The 18,345-nt window shown below is 49.4% G+C and overlaps 1 protein-coding gene across 10 annotated transcripts in view; it reads right to left on the bottom strand.

Moving 5' to 3' along the window:
* Nucleotides 1-11,261: 11,261 nt before the first annotated feature.
* Nucleotides 11,262-18,345, bottom strand: part of PGCKA1 (PDCD10 and GCKIII kinases associated 1) — an 87,040-nt gene continuing 79,956 nt past the window's right edge. For 7 of the 10 annotated variants that reach the window (XM_072737895.1, XM_072737898.1, XM_072737902.1 and 4 more), the window contains 2 exons: nt 14,556-14,609; nt 11,262-13,580 (listed from right to left, as the gene is read on the bottom strand). In XM_072737895.1, coding sequence (XP_072593996.1) covers nt 12,923-13,580; nt 14,556-14,587 — 690 coding nt within the window. In that variant the 5' untranslated portion in view covers nt 14,588-14,609 and the 3' untranslated portion in view covers nt 11,262-12,922. Of the gene's footprint in view, nt 13,581-14,555; nt 14,610-17,275; nt 17,398-18,345 lie in introns of all 10 variants that reach the window. The other 3 variants (XM_072737904.1, XM_072737900.1, XM_072737905.1) reach the window with 1 other exon arrangement.

Below are 18,345 nucleotides of genomic sequence, written 5' to 3' on the forward strand. Positions count from 1 at the left end.
GATCCCTGAACTCCAGGATCAGGCCCTGAGCTGAAAGCAGAGCTCAACCTCTGAGCCATATAGGCATACCCTGGATTTTGATTTTGAATTTGTGTGGGATTTTGTGGTTGTTGCCTTGAAAATAAGATGGTTGATAGTGGCTTATGTTAAGGAAATGGAAAAGCTGACTTGATGATTTCGGTTCATGAAAACCAAGAAATCCAGAATGTATGCGGTAGGGAGAATGTTAGACATTCCCTCCAAATTCCTCATTTTATTTTATTTTATTTTATTTTATTTTATTTTATTTTATTTTATTATTTTATTTTATTTTATTATTTTATTTTATTTTATTATTTTATTTTTTAAAAAACATTTTATTTATTTATTCATATACACACACGGAGAGAGAGGCAGAGACACAGGCAGAGGGAGAAGCAGGCTCCATGCACGGAGCCCGATGTGGGACTCGATTCCGGGTCCCCAGGATTACACCTCAGGCTGCAGGCGACGCCAAACCGCTGCGCCACCAGGGCTGCCCAAATTCCTCATTTTATAGTCAGAAGGTGTCACTCTGGGTTGCGGGGTTTGTTCTTAGTTGGTCAGCCTTTGTTTTTTTAAAAAAATTTATTTGAGAGAAGGAGGTAGGGGGAGAGAGAGAGGGAGTGAGTGTGCTTGGTGAGGGAGAGGCAGCAAAGAGGGAAAGAGAATCTGAAGTAGAACCCGTGCTGAGCGTGGAGCCAGATGCAGGGCTTGAAACTATGACCCCGAGATCATGACCAGAGCCAAAATCAAGAGTCCAGTGCTTAACCGACTGAGCCACCCAGGCCCCCCTGCCTGTCGGTCAGCCTTTTGATCCTCTGGCACCAGTGTGATGCAGAATGGGTGAGGCGGTCGCTCGGCTTTCATGTCTAGCTCAGCTCTTAGGGGAGCAACGGGCAGCTGGGAGCGTAGGGCCTGTGGCCGTTCTGTTCCACCTGGAGACGGACGCCAACCTTGCAACGCCGACTTGAACAATGAGTTCAGCTCTCTCCCCGGAACAACAGGTCCCGAGTGACTTTGCCAACTGTCCGAGGCCTTGCTTGCTCCTGCACTTCCTTGTCAAATCATTTTTGATATCTTAGGCATCTTCCATCCTAATCTGGTGTAACAGAAAGGTGAGGAACCCTTCCTTTTCTCCCGCTGAGGACAGCAGAATGTTAAAGGCTACAAAGTAGGGGTCCCATGAGTCCGTCCTGGTCACTGAGGGCTTGGCTGTGGTCAAGGGGGACTGTTCTGCACCTGACGTCCTTGCCAGGTTCCTGGATCCTCTGACCCTTTTGTCTGTGGAATAGGTTGTTTCTACCTAGGGCTTCCCGTGCACATTCCTCAACTTCCCAGGCCCGGTCTTTAGGTCTGGTCTTCGATCTTCCCTGGGGGCCCCTAACTGTCACTCCAGAGACCTGAAAGGACACCTGAGACTTCTCTGCCTCTTGCGTTCTGCAGCAGCTGGGCCACCAGGATCAGCAGAGGTTGCACCTGCTGGTTTTCTGCGGTCACAGAGCTGGCACTCGCCCCCTCTGCTGGTCAAACGGGGGACCTACGGGGAGCTTGGCTTTTTTTTTTTTTTAGAGGTAGATTTTATTTATTTATTTATTTATTTATTTATTTATTTATTTATTTATTCATTCATTCATTCATTCATTCATTCATTCATGAGAGACACAGAGAGAGAGAGAGGGACAGAGACACAGGCAGAGAGAGGAGCAGGCCCCATGCAGGGAGCCCGACGTGGGACTCGATCCCGGGACTCCAGGATCACGCCCTGGGCGGAAGGCAGATGCCAAACCGCTGAGCCACCCAGGGATCCCCGGGAGCATGGCTTCTAAGGCCATTTGTTGGTCTATCCTTTCAGGGCCTGGCGCACAGAAGGCATTCGTGGTTATTTGCTCAATGAATAAATAAACAAAGTCTACCTCTAAACATGTAAGACCATCATTAACTCTTCGATGGGAATAAAAATTCAAGTTTGGCTTTTTCCTAACTCCTTTTCTGGCTGCCCGATTTGTCTTCTTTTTCTTTCTCTTTGGAAACCGGTTTGGTCCCCGGGAGCTTGTGTTACTGCAAGGGTTAGCTTGAGTGCTGGTGGGAACGGCTGGGTCCCAGGGTGGAGGACACCCATGGCCTGCGTCCTGCCATGGAAGTGGTGTGCCTGGAAGCAGTGTGCTCATGGAGGAGTAGCCGGGCTTCGCTGTTGAGTTCGAGCCCTGGCCCCGCCACTGCCTGCTGTGCCAAGCCGGGAAAGTCTCCTGCCCTTTCTGAGCCGCAGTGTCCTCGTCTATAGCATGACCTATCTCACAGGGCGGCTCAAGGGGTAGGGAAAGCACGCAAGGTCATGGTGCCTGCTGTGGTCTGCGCGTCTAGGTGAACCGAGGCACTGCCATTGTTAGGGGCCAGCCGTGGTGACCTGGCAAAGGGTCTGTGGGCATCTGTCCCACCACAGCTGATCGACGTGGCCCGTGAAGGGGCCGGCACGCAGCTTTGTCCGAGAGTGGCGCTCAGCCAGGAGTGTCTTGCTCTGAAGGCGAACCACAGTCCGCGTCCAAGGCCTCCCAGAAGAGCCACAGGATGGGGAAGGGTCTGGGTTTGAGGGGGAGGAAGCACAGGGGAGGAGAAGGAGCTGAGGCAGCACGTGCAGGGGCCTCACCTCTCCCTCGTGGGAGTGATGCCTCCTGCTTAGGAGAATTCCTCACCTCCTCCTCGGAGCCTTGGCGTGTGGGCCCGGCTCCCCTGACCTCAGCCGGACTTGACCCAAGTGGACCCAGGACACCTACCTGTGACCTGGCCAAATGGAGCCCCCTTGGGATGTTTGCCAACTGGCCCTGGAGAACATGGCTCCTCTTCTTGGGGGCTAACGCAGTGGGCCCAGGGGCCGGCGGAGGCCATGGTCCCTGCCGGGTGGAAACTGAGGAAAGGAAGAGACATTGGTGCCACGTTTGCGCACGCAGAGGGGAGAGGGGCCGTTCTGTTGCCTTCCAGCCCCACGCTCTGTTGCCCCCGAGGACCCGCTGGCCTTCTGAGCTCCGCGAACATTCCAAGGACGGTTCTCTTTTGTGTCTCCCCTAGCTTGGGTTGAGTTTCTATCGCAACAGCAATGCCAACAAAGCCCCATGACTAATGCACTTATCCACCGAAAACTGGCCATGGGAGGAGTTCTAGAGCCACGCGAGCAGTGAGGCCCTGGCGTCCAGCCCCGCAGCGGAGATTCCCAGAGCGGCCTTGCGGCCGAGGCCAGGCGGCCTGGCCCACTGCGTGGTGGCCTCTGTCCTGAAAGATCTTGAGAACCTTTGTTGCTTTAGGGTAACCTCCCCGAAGAGCACATATTTGGGCTTTGGGTGCCTCTGGCCATCTGTGACCTTACATTCTTGGGACTTCAGTCTTCTCGCTTGAGAGTGAAGAGAATGTGTCACTTAGGGTGGCTGTGAGGATTACCTGGAGGTGGGGGTGTCGTGCACGCAGCCTGGCACCCCCCCCCCCCATACAGCCAGCGGGGGGCTTCAGACGTGCCAAGTGCAGATCCTCTTCAGTGAAATAAGTGCTAGAAGGAGGAAAGTGGTCTTTTGAGAGTTGGTTCTTGATGTTTCTGCCATAATCGCTTTGCTTAGCATTTGAAGATGAACTTGGGGTGGAGGAGTGGGTGGAATTGGGGGGTAGGAGGAGGACCCGGGTAGAAGAGGGAGCTATAGTAGCTACTAGTCCCAACCGTCCCTGGGCACCAGGTTGGATACTGAGGTTAAATACCAGTCTCTCTGCCGTTATTGGATGGCCGCAGATCCACAAGGGGCTTTTTCTTTCTGTGTTTATTCAGGCTGCCCTTTAACCTTATCACCCTCATGGTAAGACATGAATGTAGTAGAGTCATCTCTGTGAGTTTCAAAAGAATTTGATTTCGGGGTGCCTGGGTGGCTCAGTCCATTAAGCATCCGGCTTGGGCTTGGGCTCAGGTTGGGTTCTCAGGGTGGTGGGATGGGCCCTGCGTGGGGCACCACCCTCGGCAGGGAGTCTGCTTAGCTCCTCTCTCTCCCTCTGCCCCTCCCTCTGCTTGCATGAGTACCTACATACCCAACTCTCTCTAAAAAATTAATCTTAAAAAAAAACTTGAGGAATCTAGCTGAGAAATTATAGGTTAAAATGTCCTTAGAATCGAGGTGCCTGAGTGGCACAGTGTCTTAAAAGTCCTGATTTTAGGTCATGGTCACATGGGTCATGGCATCGAGTCCTGAGTAGGGTTCTTTTCTCAGTGCAGAGTCTGCTTGGGTTTCTCTCTCTCCCTCTCCTTCTGCTTCCCTCTACTGTGCTCTCTCTCTTTCTCTCTCTCAAATAAATAAATCTTTAAAAAAAAATGGTCTTGGAATCATAACATTATACCCAACCCACAAAATTTATGGGTTTCCTTATTATGGATACCTTAATGTTGACGAAATCAAACAAAAACCAACCCAAACAAATCCTCTGAAATAACAAACCAACGCTGCTAAACCTCCCAAGTTTTCTGTCTTGCATTAAATGCATTTTATTTTATAAACACTTCCTTGGGGGCAATGAAACATAAAAGAAATAGGCCAATTTTAATGCCATAACTATTCACGTCAAACATGGTACGACTTAAATTTGTAACTGAGCATAAATTACTGTGTCCTAATAACGATGAAAATAATGAAAATAAAGAATAATCATGAGTAAAAAATAGACTGTTTGAAGCACCCCCAAGATGCATTTTTGAGATGATTGTTAATATGGTAGGTAGAAAAGGATTTACTTAGTTGAGAAATTATTTAAAATTATTAGAAGTGGTTGGGGCAGCTCGCTGGCTCAGGTGGTAGAGCGTGCGACTCTTGATGTTGGCGTTGTAAGTTTGAGCTCCACTTCAGGTGTAAAGATTACCTAAAAAAAAAAAAAAAAAAAAAAAAGGAAGTGGTTCAGGAACTTTAGTGGTCATAGCAATTGAAGTGTTGAGTGTTACTCATAAAGAAAAGGTGGTCCAGTGTGAGATGATATTCTTTGGGTAGTAAAATCACATTTAACATTTAGTATTTATCTAGTGCTGGTAGGTGCAAAGCACTTTTTCTCATGTAAGTCTCATCAGGGCCCAGAGGGAGGCATAGCCATGGCTTCTGCTGTCCTGGACCCAATCTGGGGAAAGGAATCTCAGCATATATTGTAATGGCTGTTCCTGTGGCGAGCATCATGTATGGTCATGGGGCCACCTCATTCTTTGTAGGATGAGAAATTTATAGTCCTGTGATCATTTAAAAACACAAGTATCATTGATAATAGACAGTCTGAGAGACTTTATAGATAAAAGCCGAGACTAATTTTTCCATGTTCTGTTAAAATCTTCGGAACCCGAAGATAACCTTTCTTTCGCAACTGACAATACATATAATTTTACTTTTCTGAAATTGAATTGTCTTTCTCGCCACCATTTTGTTTTAAAGTTTCCTCACCTTTCAGATCTCAGATTCACTTTATTGCTGTGATTGATGTGTTGCTTGAAATAAAGATAAATTCTTTATCTACCTTCTGATTTCTCAGAAATTTCACATTTTGATTCAGCCATTTTTTTGTTTGATGGGAACATGGCTGTTTCCATAGGGAGGCTGTATTATGTTGTCCTTACAAGGACCAGTTTGTTGTTCAATCTGTATGACTGTGGATGAATTATATAGCTTTTTTTAAAATTGATTTTTTAAAAGATTTTATTTATTTACTCATGAGAGACACGGAGAGAAGCAGAGACAGAGGCAGAGGGAGAAGCAGGCCCCATGCAGGGAGCCCGATGTGGGACTCGATCCCAGGACTCCAGGATCACACCCTGGGCGGAAGGCAGACACTCAACTGCTGAGCCACCGAGGCCTCCCGAATTATATTCGGAGCCACCGAGGCCTCCGAATTATATAGCTTTTTGAGCCTCCATTTCCCCCTCTCTGAAACAGGGATAATCCTATCTCCAACTCATGGGATCATGGTGGACTTAAATGAGATGATGCATATGCACAACTTAGGTTGTATGAATGCATAACAAATTGTCATTCTAAAAAATGTTAAGCTGTATTTGTACCTATAAAAAAACCTAAACCCATAACTGGATGGCTCCCATAATTATTACTGGATGAGATTTCTATATCAATAGTTGCATTATTTAGCAAATTATTTTTTAAAAGATTTTTATGCATTTATACATGAGAGACACAGAGAGAAAGAGAGAGGCAGACACAGGTGGAGGGAGAAGCAGGCTCCATGCAGGGAGCCCAACGTGGACTTGATCCCGAGTCTCCAGGATCACACCCTGGGCTGAAGGTGGCGCTAAATGGCTGAGCCACCTGGGCTGCCCCAATCTGGCAAATTATTTTGAAATGGTGTCTTTGCTGATACATTTTTCTGGTTAGGAATTTTTTTCTCTATAAAATTTTAAATGCCATAGCAGTTCTTGATTTATCTGCTGGCTAATGGCTGATATCATGAAAATCTGGGGGCCTATGATCTTATGGCTTCGTAAATGGGTAATTTGAAATTTCTGATTCCTTTTTTTTTAAAATTTTTATTTATTTATGATAGTCACACACACAGAGAGAGAGAGAGAGAGAGAGAGAGGCAGAGATACAGGCAGAGGGAGAAGCAGGCTCCATGCACCGGGAGCTTGACGTGGGATTTGATCCCGGGTCTCCAGGATCGCCCCCTGGGCCAAAGGCAGGCACCAAACCTCTGCGCCACCCAGGGATCCCTCTGATTCCTTTCTAAACATCAATATTTAAAACAGGGAAAGCACATTTGTTAATGGGAAGACACCATTAACCCTCCTTGGCCTGTGAATTTTTTTTTTTTTTATATGAGTACCAAGGTTTACATGCACCATTCTCCATAGCTTTTTACCTATTTTGGAGAATGGAAAAGGATGAGTAGGATCTGGAAATGAAATTATTTTTGTGATTTTTTTTTTTAAAGTTGGTAACTACTATCAAGAAAAAATGTTATGGTTTTGCTTTCAAAATAGCAAGATCCCAACCAAATAAATATTCTGATTGGCCTGTCCCCCAACTGTCTTGCTCATACTGGTTCAGAACGTGCAGTTTTGATAAGGGAGATGAGTAAAATTTTTTGTCTACCTTCTGATCTCTAGGTCATATTTTACTCTAGCTTTTTTTAGCTACTCCAAAATGCTTTTAAAAGCAGAAAATACAGGTGTTTCCTAAAAATCAGGCTCAAAGGGTGAGGCTGAATGGTAGCAGATGAGTGTGTTTTCACATTTGTACACAAGCTATGGAAGTGTGTTTTCACATTTGCTTGTGTACAGCTAAGTGTGCGGCTCACACGTATGTGTATGCCATATGTGTTGTCAAAAGCATTACCTCAGGGGCACCTGGGTGGCTCAGTAGGTTAAGGTCTGCCTTTGGCTCAGGTCATGATCCAGGGTCCTGGGACTGAGTCCCACACTGGGCTCTCTGCTCAGGGTAGAGTCTGCTTGTCCCTCTGCCCCTCCTCCCTGCTCGTGCTCTCTCTCACGCCCTTTCTTTCACTCAAATAAATAAAATCTTAAAAAAATTAAAAAATTCAACTTCAGTTTTGTCTATTTACAAACTGCTTTTATAGATAGTTCATCTGAGCTTCTTCTAAATCAGTGGTTTCCAAAGTTAGGTTTCACATAACAAGGGGCATGGGAAGAAAATATTAAAACTTTGATATGTAATTGTTAACCCATCTTACTATTTATTGCTTTGTCAGGTATATGACACTTAGTACAAGAGGATGGTACGTTGAATTCTAAGTGTACTTCTATTAGGGGTAAAAGCACAAACTTTTTTTTTATCGGTAACTGCTGCAAGATCAGGAAGCTGTGGCAATTCTTAGTATATAGTTTTAGGGTTTCTCCACGTGTGGCTGGAGAATTACCCGCATCAACTATGCAGATGCCAGGTCCCCACTCAAGACCTGTGGAATCTGAATCTCTAGGAGGTGAGGCCCATAAATCTGCTGTTTGGAAACAAGCACACTGAGATTTGAGAACATCTGCTTTCAACCTAGGAGGTAGGAATGATCCCCATTTTATGGGGCGGGGGGCAGCGAGGGTCAGCAAAGTTAAGAAGTTTAAACTCAAGGGTCACCTAGGTGGATCAGTGGTTGAGCGTCTGCCTTCAGCTCAGGGTGTGGTCCCAGGTCCTGGGATTGAGTCCCGCATCAGGCTCCCTGCATGGAGCCTCCTTCTCCCTCTGCCTGTGTCTCTGCCTGTCTCTCTCTCTCTGTCTCTCATGGATAAATAAATAGAATATTTAAAAAAGAAATTTAAAATCAAGATCACACAGTGAGCTAGAGGCACAGACTGACTCGGATTGCAGAGGTGCATGTGTGCGAGGGCTTGGCACGTGCCACGTGGTCACCACCTCAGAGACCTGGAGGTCATGACACATGGCTGCAGGCAGTCACTGAAGAGCCAACCCCGAGGGACAAATGAGTCTTGTTATACAAACATGCAGCCTTTTCTTTTCTCCCTTGGGATTTTAAAGATTGAGTTCAGAATGAGTGAAAAATGTGGTCAGCCACGTTTCCCATTGCGGGCAGGGGTTTCAAACCCCTGAAGTTTATGTCTCATTTGGGGATTAAGGTCCTCAGAGTAATGTAGCCTCAGTCTAGAGACCAAACCTTCACCGCATGCTACTTCACCACCTTGCCACAGGCCACTATAAAGCCCCGCTGTTCAGAGCAGGGCAGTCTGAGAGGGAAAAGCATGAATAATAAATGCAATTTATTTACTCTCAAATTCACATAGACTTGTGCTTCTGTGGCCCTGCATTCATACTACCATGTGCTCCCAATAAGCACCCCAAATCTCAGCGGCAGGAGGTCTCCTCAACTATCTGGAGGGGAGCTGTGACTCATCTGCTCATTGAGTTCTCATCTTCCGTCATATGCTGTCCTTGATCTAGGCAAAGGCACTGGTCTAGTTGGTTTCGTTGGAAACAATTGCTATTAGTCAACTCCAGCCGACTGATTTCTTGTGGCAGGTAAGAATCATCTGTAACCAGCTTATTATTTATTTATTTATTTATTTATTTAATTTATTTATTCATGAGAGACAGAGAGGCAGAGGGAGAAACAGACTCCCCATAGGGGTCCCGATGTGGGACTCGATCCCAGGACCCCAGGATCACGCCCTCTGCCCAAGGCAAACACTCAACTAGAGGGAGCCACCCAGGCATCCCTCTAACCTGCATATTTAATAGGTGTCTCTAAAGTGTTGTTTCACCAAGTGGCCGGTGGTCACTTGAAGGTTAGGCTGCTCACAGATGTCTCCTATAACCTCTCGCATCGGAGGAACTTACCAATTTAGTAAAGAAATGTGCAACTTATTTTTCCCATACGTTAACAGGGAAAGCATCTACCATGAGAAACTAATGTCAGCTTGTCTCTGTTTAATTATCACCAGTTCCAAAATAGAGGGTTTCCAAAATAGCCGAGGTTTACTCTGAAGTTAAAAATAAACAAGCAGATGGCAAGAATTTCCACGTTTTCATCATAAGATCCCCATCCCAGACTGGAGGCCTCATTCCTGTGCCCCGTGGGACACAAAATAAAGGAAGTCAGGTCTTCGGTCACGTTCTCGGATTCTGAGCCTCCTTCACTGTTTGGAGGGTCCTCCTGCTTGGAGACACTGATGGAAGACTTAGGAAGAGAGTCTGATGCTTTAGGTCACAGGGAGAAGGAGAAAGGGAGAAAGAGTGACTGGCCAGCAGTTACTAAGCATGGACAAATGGGTGTGTGCTAAGTGGCCTCAAACTCTCTTCGTGCCTTTAAAATTCTGCTTTGACAGCTCTAACAATTGGCTACTACTTGCCTTGGAAACTAGGGAAAAAATATTTTCTTTCCTATTTATATGGTAGTTCATATGGTAGTTATATGTATTTATATGGTAGTTCAACTTCCCCCAGCAAAAAAAAAAAAATGTATATACACACGTTGCACACACACAATATATAGAAATAATCTTATATTAAAATCAAGATTTAAAGTGGTAAATAGCCACAATACAATTTGCTTCGATCATGAAAGATCAGGATGTCCCCTCCTGATCACAGCCGGTGCCTTACATCCAGACTGCATCCGTGCTTTCAAGTCGTCCAGAATATTAGAAAAGTTGACTATTGCCAATCATCACTTTCCTGATATCGGGTGGCAGCAGGCTGCAGAAAGTCACTACACAGAGTAGGATGCTTAGCCAGTTGCTAGACAACCTGGTGGACAGGGCTAAAATCTGGAATTTCTTTTCAACCTGAAGATTCTGATTATCCTCTGACATCCTTTGGTAGAACCTGGATATGGGGGTAGACAAAAGGAGCCACGATAGCTTAAAAAAAAAAAAACACACTAAACAAAAAAGACTTGAAAATCTTGGTCATCAGCTAACCTTTCTGAAGCAGTTTTTTGCAGAAAAAGAATCTTTAAAACTCAGGGGAATTGTTAATCATGGTGAAGTATCTGCAATAGTCTCAAAATGTGAAATTACGTACATGTGCCAGGCGCAGAAGTGTGTTTCCATGCAAGACAAAGAGACCTGTCTGCACTAATTCCTCACCTTACCCCTTTCCTGTCTGAATTTTCTTCTCTCATCCTTCTGTTGTAGAGACAGCAGCAGGAAGTCAGGACTGGACCAAAGGCTGAATTCCCATCTGTGTTTTATCAAATGTAAATACAACCTTTCAACCTCTTGCAAACTGGCTGTATCCTGGGCTTTTGGGTTCTGAGGGCCTGGGGTGGGAGAGACTGCAAGCTGACCACCTCAACACTCAATGTCTATTCTCCTTCTCAGTAAGCAAATGCTGAATTTATTTTGAAAATTTAAACAACAACAACAAAAAAATCCAGACAGACAGAGAAATAAGTCTCCTTAGCCTTTCTTGCATCTCAGGGTGACCAAGTGACTAGATGCTGACCCAGGAGGTATAAGTGTAAGGATCAAATTATACTTTCAGGAGGTCCTTAATGGGGAGGGAATGAGATTCCTTTATTCATTTTCCTGCGTGGAAAGCAAATGTAATGATTGGATGGAACACTATCGCCCTGGACCGCTAACTCTGGATTTTCTTCTACATAAGAGGTAAATACATCTCTATTTTTGTAAGCCATTTATCACATGCAGCTGAACCTAATCCCCAGCAGCTACACTTTGGGAAACTGTTGAAGGAATCACTCTCAAATATGAAGCATGCGGTGTGCTAAGTACGGTAGCAAATACAGCCACAATGCAATGAGCGGTGACAACAGCTTACATTTTAAGGGCTCTGCATGACCTTAGACGCAGAGATGGCGCGTCACCAAACACACTCAGGGTCATGTATGTCTCTTAAGCATTTGTGAGGGTGCCTTCCTTAAAGATGCCGGAAAGCTCAGAAATCACATTTTATTTCAGTGATTACCAAAGTGCAGTGATGCCATTATTGACACTTGACAGTATGGGAGTTTTCCGTGGTGAGGACATACAACCATTTTTAAAGGATTTGTTTTTAACTGGTAAGACTTATCATTTTATTGAGCGCCTACTGGGTGCGAGGCGCCGTGATAAATACTTGCGTCACCTCATTTCATCTGTCCGACTACATACTGTTACTGTCCCTTCACGGGAGGGCGACTAGAAGGGAGGAATTACTTGCCCGAGGTCATGTGGCAGAGCTGGAAATCGAACCGGGGTCAGACAGATTTCAGAGCCTGTGTTGTGAAATGTCATCCTATGGCATCTTCCACGTTCATATTTCTCTGGATAGACTTGACCATCCTCTAGAATTTCCACGGAGTCTTGTCGGAATGGCAGTTCTTGTTTTTTTTTTTTTTTTATTTTTTTTTATGTTAGAAGGCTGGAATCCAGGGAGGGCTGTTGTTCATCCTTAGGTAAGATGGGCCCACGTGCTCATGGTGTCACGAGTTTGAAGGGCAGGGACAGGCAGCCAAGGCCATTCTCAGCAAGCCTCCCCTGGGACTTAGTAGCACAGCTCTTGAAATGGAGAAAGAAACCTCAGGGCTTACCTGGCGCTCCGTCTGGGAAACGAGAACCACCTTTGAGTTACCACAGACAGACACGTGTGTTGTCACATTTTAATCAGAACCAGACATTGAGTGGCATGAAACATCCATCTCTTCGCTCTTCCCAACCTCATGAGCCTAAGACTCCACTACAGTGCAGGCCGTTTTAAGAATGACTTTGACCGGCTCCCCAGTCCCAAAGGAGATGGATCACGAAGTGATGCGTAAAAAAAGTTAAGGTCCAGGTGTCTTGGCGTCGCGGCTGACGACTGACCATCTGTCTACCGCGGGCTCCTGTCCCCCCCTGGGAGCTGCTGAGCTTAAGCCGACGCCGACCAAGGGGCTGGTTGTCAGTCCCCTGGGCGCCGTCCCTGCAGGTAAGCCGAGCTCTGGGGACACACAGTAGGCACTTTCAGTGGGGGCGGTCACCCTTCCCGGGTTGGGCGCACAACCCGCGGGCCCTGGAAAGCACCACAGAGGATGCGCGCCCGGGGCGCCCCGCGGCTCTGCACCCCTGGGGCTGGGCGCCGGCATCTCAGGGGTGGAGCCCCCCCGGCTCTGCACCCCTGGGGCCAGGCGCCGGCATCTCAGGGTGGAGCCCCCGCGGCTCTGCACCCCTGGGGCTGGGCGCCGGCATCTCAGGGGTGGAGCCCCCCCGGCTCTGCACCCCTGGGGCCAGGCGCCGGCATCTCAGGGTGGAGCCCCCGCGGCTCTGCACCCCTGGGGCTGGGCGCCGGCATCTCAGGGGTGGAGCCCCCGCGGCTCTGCACCCCTGGGGCTGGGCGCCAGCATCTCAGGGGTGGAGCCCCCGCGGCGGGGGTGCGGGGAGCGGCCCGGCTGGGCAGCCGCCGCCTGCGCCCTGGGCGCGCGAGGAGCACCCGGGGCCGCGGGGGCCCTAGTCGGCCTCGTCCACGTCCTCCCCCGCCGTGGCCGCCTCGAGGGCCGCCAGCGCCTCGGCCACCGCCGCGTCCTCGGGCGCGTCCTCCCAGCGGCCTGTGGACCCCGCGGCCGGAGCGGCCCCCGGAGCGGCCCCCGGAGCGGGCCCCGCATCCTGCAGGTAGAGCCTGCGGACGTCCGTGGCCGCGGGCTCGCTCGGCGCGTCCGGGCTGGCCCCGGGGGGCTCGGGCGTGCGGAGGCCGCGTCCCCCGGCCGGTGGGTGCCCCCGCCCCGCGCCCCCGGGGCGCCCCGCGCAGCCCTGCGGGGCCGGGTAGTCCGGGGGCGGCAGCCGCGGGGCGGGCGCGGGCGAGGGCGCGGGCTCCTCCGCCGCAGGCCCCCCGGCCCCGGGGTCCGCTGCGCCCGCGACCCGGGGCTCCGGCCGGGCCCGCCGCACGCTGCCCTGCGCCCGGGGGCCGCGCTGCGGGGCCGAGGCGGGGCCGACGCCGTTGAGGGCGCTGCCCGCCCCCCGCGGGGCCTCGCTCGGCTCCTCCTTGTGCACCGGCGCCTCGCAGCTCCGCTTGCCTCGCGCCTTGCCGGGGCCCGCCTCGTCCACCTTGCAGCTGTTGACCTCGTTGACGCAGCCGGGGGAGGCCACTTGCACCGGATCAAGGAGATAGCTGCGGGGACAGGGGGGGGCCGGGTTAGACTCCAGCTGGCTCTGCCCGCCAGCGCCCTGGGAACGCCCGGCTCCCGCCGTCCAGACTCCTGGGGCCCTGCTCCCTTCCACGCTCCCGCTCATCTCTGTGGTTGCCCCGTGGAGCCTCATCCAGCTCCAGTTGGTGTAAGCGGGTTTTGAACCCAATGTGCAAGCACAAGGGACAAAGTGGCTAAGCGCTGACAGCCCACCCCCTTAATGGAGCATTATGCAGTCGTTGGAACGACAAATATGAAGTCTGGACTAACAGGAACGATACTTCTTCTTATTATTATTATCATCATTATTATTATTTTTAGGAACGATACTTATAATGCATGTTTATTCTAATGTTTTTTGAATAGTGCCTACCATCACATTGCATTTACAACGGCATAAAACACACACACACACGCACACATGAATGAATGGATGTAGGTATGTAGCTATAAATGTAGAACTAGAAATATTAAAAAGTGTTATTTGTGAAGGAAGCAGGTTAGTTAATTCCCCCCCCTCCTCCTCCCCCTTTATTCTGCATAGAATTCTATTGAGGTGATCCAAATTATTCTGAAACAGAATCTGGACAAAATTAAAAACACATAAGTGACTGGGGGGAATTCTTTTCAGGGACGCGGTGTCAGGCACCATCGCTGAAACCCAAGCTTTTCTTTGCACTGGAGCTCCCTGGGGAATTGTAAATCCAACCTAAACCAAATTCAGGCTCAGAGCGTGATGTTGTTTCCAGCACGCTCTGAGCGGTGGGCAAAACCGGGTTTAAAAATCCAGGCCACATGTCTTCTTACATGATATCAAAGCAGTTCCTAACTCATAATTTCTTGGCAAGGCTGGTCATGCCCCAAGCTGGATAAATGCACTAAATCCACGCAGGGTCTTTACAAGGGCCTCCACGGTAACCACAGATCCCTCCGCTCAGAGGTCATGGTTGCAACTTTACCTTTGTATCATTTTACAGCATCTGCACCCCATCTGGATTATTTTTTGTTACCGTCTGGAAAAGAAAGTTAAAAAGGAGAGAACATAGTGAATAGGAATTACGTTTGCTTTTGCCTTTCTAGATATTCCAAGTGCGTTGAGTCACAGTGTTTGGCAAAAGGATACCACGTGCGTCAGGGAGGCCAGGGTTCCTGGGGACATCTTCATTGACCCAGCATCGCCCATTCAGAGTTCTCAAGCATCTACTGACACTGGCCTCTGTGCCAGGCCCTTCCGCCCATCCTGGGGGTTCCACGTGGCACCTCCACTTGGCAAAGGAGGAAATGCAGGCTGAAGAATGCCAGGGAGAGAAAGGCGGGATCAAGAAACATCCAGGCCACTTTCTATCTCACCGCCTTGTGCCAGGGGCCTCAGGAACTGACTAGGGTGCCACCACTGTGCCACAGCGGGGAGGTGACGGGGAAGAGCGGATTCCTTACCCTTACCAGTCCTTAGCTCCTCAAGTATTTAGGGACCTCTGGGTAAGGTGGCTGCCCTGCGTGTTCCACTACAGACACCCAGGAGGTTACAGCTGCGGTCATCATCCAAGCTTCTGGGGACTAAGCTGCACCTGCTCTGCCTCTCCCGCGACTGGGCCAGCCCTGGCCTCAGTCCAAGGGCTCCACTCTCTCGCAGCCCGAGGAGGTGCCCCGGGGGGCCTCCTGGCAGCAGGTGGGCTCGGCTCTGGGCCACTTTTATCTCCCACCTGTGCCTTTCCAGGTTTCGAGTTTCCAGATGCTTGCCCCCTGACTAAAATCTTCCCTCCGTGTAGAACCCACCGAGTTGTTCTGATCTCCCCATGAAGATCCTAAAAATGGGCGTAGAAGAGTCTCTAAATCAGTTCCCTTGTCTGGTTTCTACAACTTTTAAAAAAGCTGAGCCAACAACAGAATCTACAGCCCCGGTCTCTGGAAGACGGGAACCCGAGGAAGAGGCAGAGGGCATTTGTCGTTGGCTGTTTGGCTGCCCCCCCGGCCCCTCGTCTGTCCTCTTCCACCTGAATTCCCAGGGCACTGCTTCACGGCCACTTCATGAGGCTTTACCCACATGGAAAATGACCAGCGCTCTCTTTTTTCTTTTAAAGTTTATTTATTTTTTTTTTAGTCATCCCTACATCCAATGTGGGGCTTGAACTCACAACCACAAGATCAAGAGTTGAGCGCTCTTCTGAGTGAGCCAGCCAGGCACCCCATGATGGGCAGGTTATGGGACCTAGGTAATCCACAAAGAACCTGGAAAACAGCCCCCGAAAGATATCCCCATCCTAATCTCTGGAACTTGTCACTGTTCCTTCTTATGACAATCAGTCAATCAATCAATAAATCAATCAATCAATGTCTTTGTAGGTGTGATCATAGGTTGGAGATGGGGAGATTTACTTGGATTATATGGTTTGGGGCCCAGCTGTACGACTCTGGGCCTCAGCTATTTTTCCACCTATAAACAGGGATAGTGCTATGTCTATCAGATGCCATCATCCGGGATTATGTGAGTTAACATCCACAAGAAGCATATACTTTAGGGCTCAGACCTGTTTGGACACAGCATGTTAAAAAAACAAAAAAAGAGGATGGAGGCCTTGCACCTAAGAAAGATACAAGTTAGTTGCCACAACACACACATGAACAAAAGTCTTCACAATACCAAGTAATCGTTGTTTTCTGGCATAAGGGCCAAATGGTGTATTTCTATCAACTGTGGCACCAAGTGAAAGATATAAGCCCCAAGTGCCACAGAAGTTCCTCAGAGGGAGAGATCATTGGGAACTTAGCCAGTGGTTTGTGTGTCCAACCATTTCCTTCTTCAAAGCACTCTCAATTAAATGACCCCGTTTCCAGAGCCTGGGATTTTGTTCCCAGCCTCTGCTCCCATTTATGCCTATTTTCTGCTAATAATTTACAAATCAGCTGGACAAACAGGATAGATAAATACTGCATGCTCCTCCTCGCCCCCATCAGCCCCTGTCTTCCCCTCCCCTCCTCCTCTCCTCCTGCTCTAAAACCATGCCCCTTGGCCTGCTTGCGGTACTTTTATTTATCTTGGACTCTATTTAAAAACACAGTCGGGAGGATTGGTGGCAAAGGCAAAAAAAAAAAAAAAAAAAAAAAAGGTCAAAGAAAAGGAAAAACCTGGCTTTGAGGTTTTTGAGAGAGGGCAGACTGTGGGTCGTCACCACATAATTGAAGCCACCCTGAAATATGGCCCATTGTAAAATATCTGGTGGGTCAGTCTTAGGATGGGGAGTCCAAGAGGTGTGGGAGGCGAAGGTTTGCAGGAAGGAAGAGAGAGGAAAGAAGGGGGGAGGTGAGGAAGGGGCCTGCAGCCCCACTTTGGGTTCCCAGGTCCCAGAGGTGGACCATTGTCGACCGACAGTGGGGAACCCTGCCCGGGCTGCAGGCCCCCACCCTCTCCTGGCCTGGCCAGGGCCCCTCAAATGCAGTGACTGCTGAGATTTCACAGGCCAGCTGGAGAGCCACCACTTCCCCGTTTCCTACAGAATTTATAAGTCACCTGTGGCTTTCAGCTCCCCACCCACCCCCCCAGGAAAAGCAGAGGATCCATAGTTTTCTTCAAAGCCATGAAATGCGAAGGATGTTTCAGGCTCCTGTTTCTGGCTTGCCTTCCCCCCCCCTTCCCCCCCTCACCGTATTGCCTGGGTTTCCTCCAGGCGGGGTCCCCTACCTGAGGGCCATGCTCCGGGCCTCTCCTCCTGGGCAGAGGCCCTGCCTTCTCGCAAGGCCCCGGGTTTTCCCTCCCCGGCGGTGGCATTCCTTCCCTCACTGAGGCAACTCCTGGGTCCCGGGCTGTGTGACCATGACAAAAAGGGTGGGGACTAATGTATTTACACCCGAGGCCTGCTGCCCGCATCCACAGTTTCCTTCCTTATATGAAGAGCCCTCATGGCACATCCAATCTCTCTCCACATGTCACTGCCACGTCCACGTCTTGCTCTGAGCTGCTGAGCTCTCCCATTTCCAGGAGGGGAAGGGACTCATCTGTGGCCGGTGTGACACAGGGGAATGGGGGGCCAGTGGGGGAGGGCGGAAGGCTTGCTCGTTTGAAATTGAGACTTGGCTTCAACATGGGCTGTCCACCTGCTATCTCTCTGTGCCCCCGACCGACCCCCAACTTTGACAACGGCTAGCTTGAAGGCCAGCTCTCAGTTGTCAGGTGCCTTTTATTATGTAGCAGAATCAAAATCTGCTTTCTCTTTGGAGTCTGAAAAAGCAACAGAGAAGCAAAGGGCAAATCCTTTGCAACCACCGGCTGGTTTACACAGGGGAAAAGCAAACACCATTAGGATGGTAGGTCCATCCACCCCCGGCGCCCGCCCACTTCTGCACTGGGGGGTGGCCCTGCCCTGCCATCAGTGTTGAAGTTAAACAGTCCTGTGTTTGAGGATGGACACGCTGACGCTGTCAGTTACTAGTCGAGTCTTCTTGCTAGAAAGTCCTGTTCCACAAGGGGGGGTCATGGTGGCAGTGGGGGGAGGCCAGAAGATCACAGGAGTTTTCGAACCAGGCAGAGACACTGAATATTCATCAGGAAGTCCAGAGGTAATAGAAAAAATCTCCATCCGGTTGCCAAGGGCTGCCTTTGAATAGTGACAGTCTGAGAAAGTGACAGGGGCAGGTCAAAGGACACAGGAACCAGATGGCAAAGGTTCTACTGGCCAAGTTTGGAACAACTGGAGCATCAAAATAAATACGACTGGTATAAAGGATTATAACCTGCTGCATAAAACGAGGACC

This window comes from Vulpes vulpes, chromosome 14, assembly GCF_048418805.1.
Source record: "Vulpes vulpes isolate BD-2025 chromosome 14, VulVul3, whole genome shotgun sequence".
NCBI lineage: Eukaryota > Metazoa > Chordata > Mammalia > Carnivora > Canidae > Vulpes > Vulpes vulpes.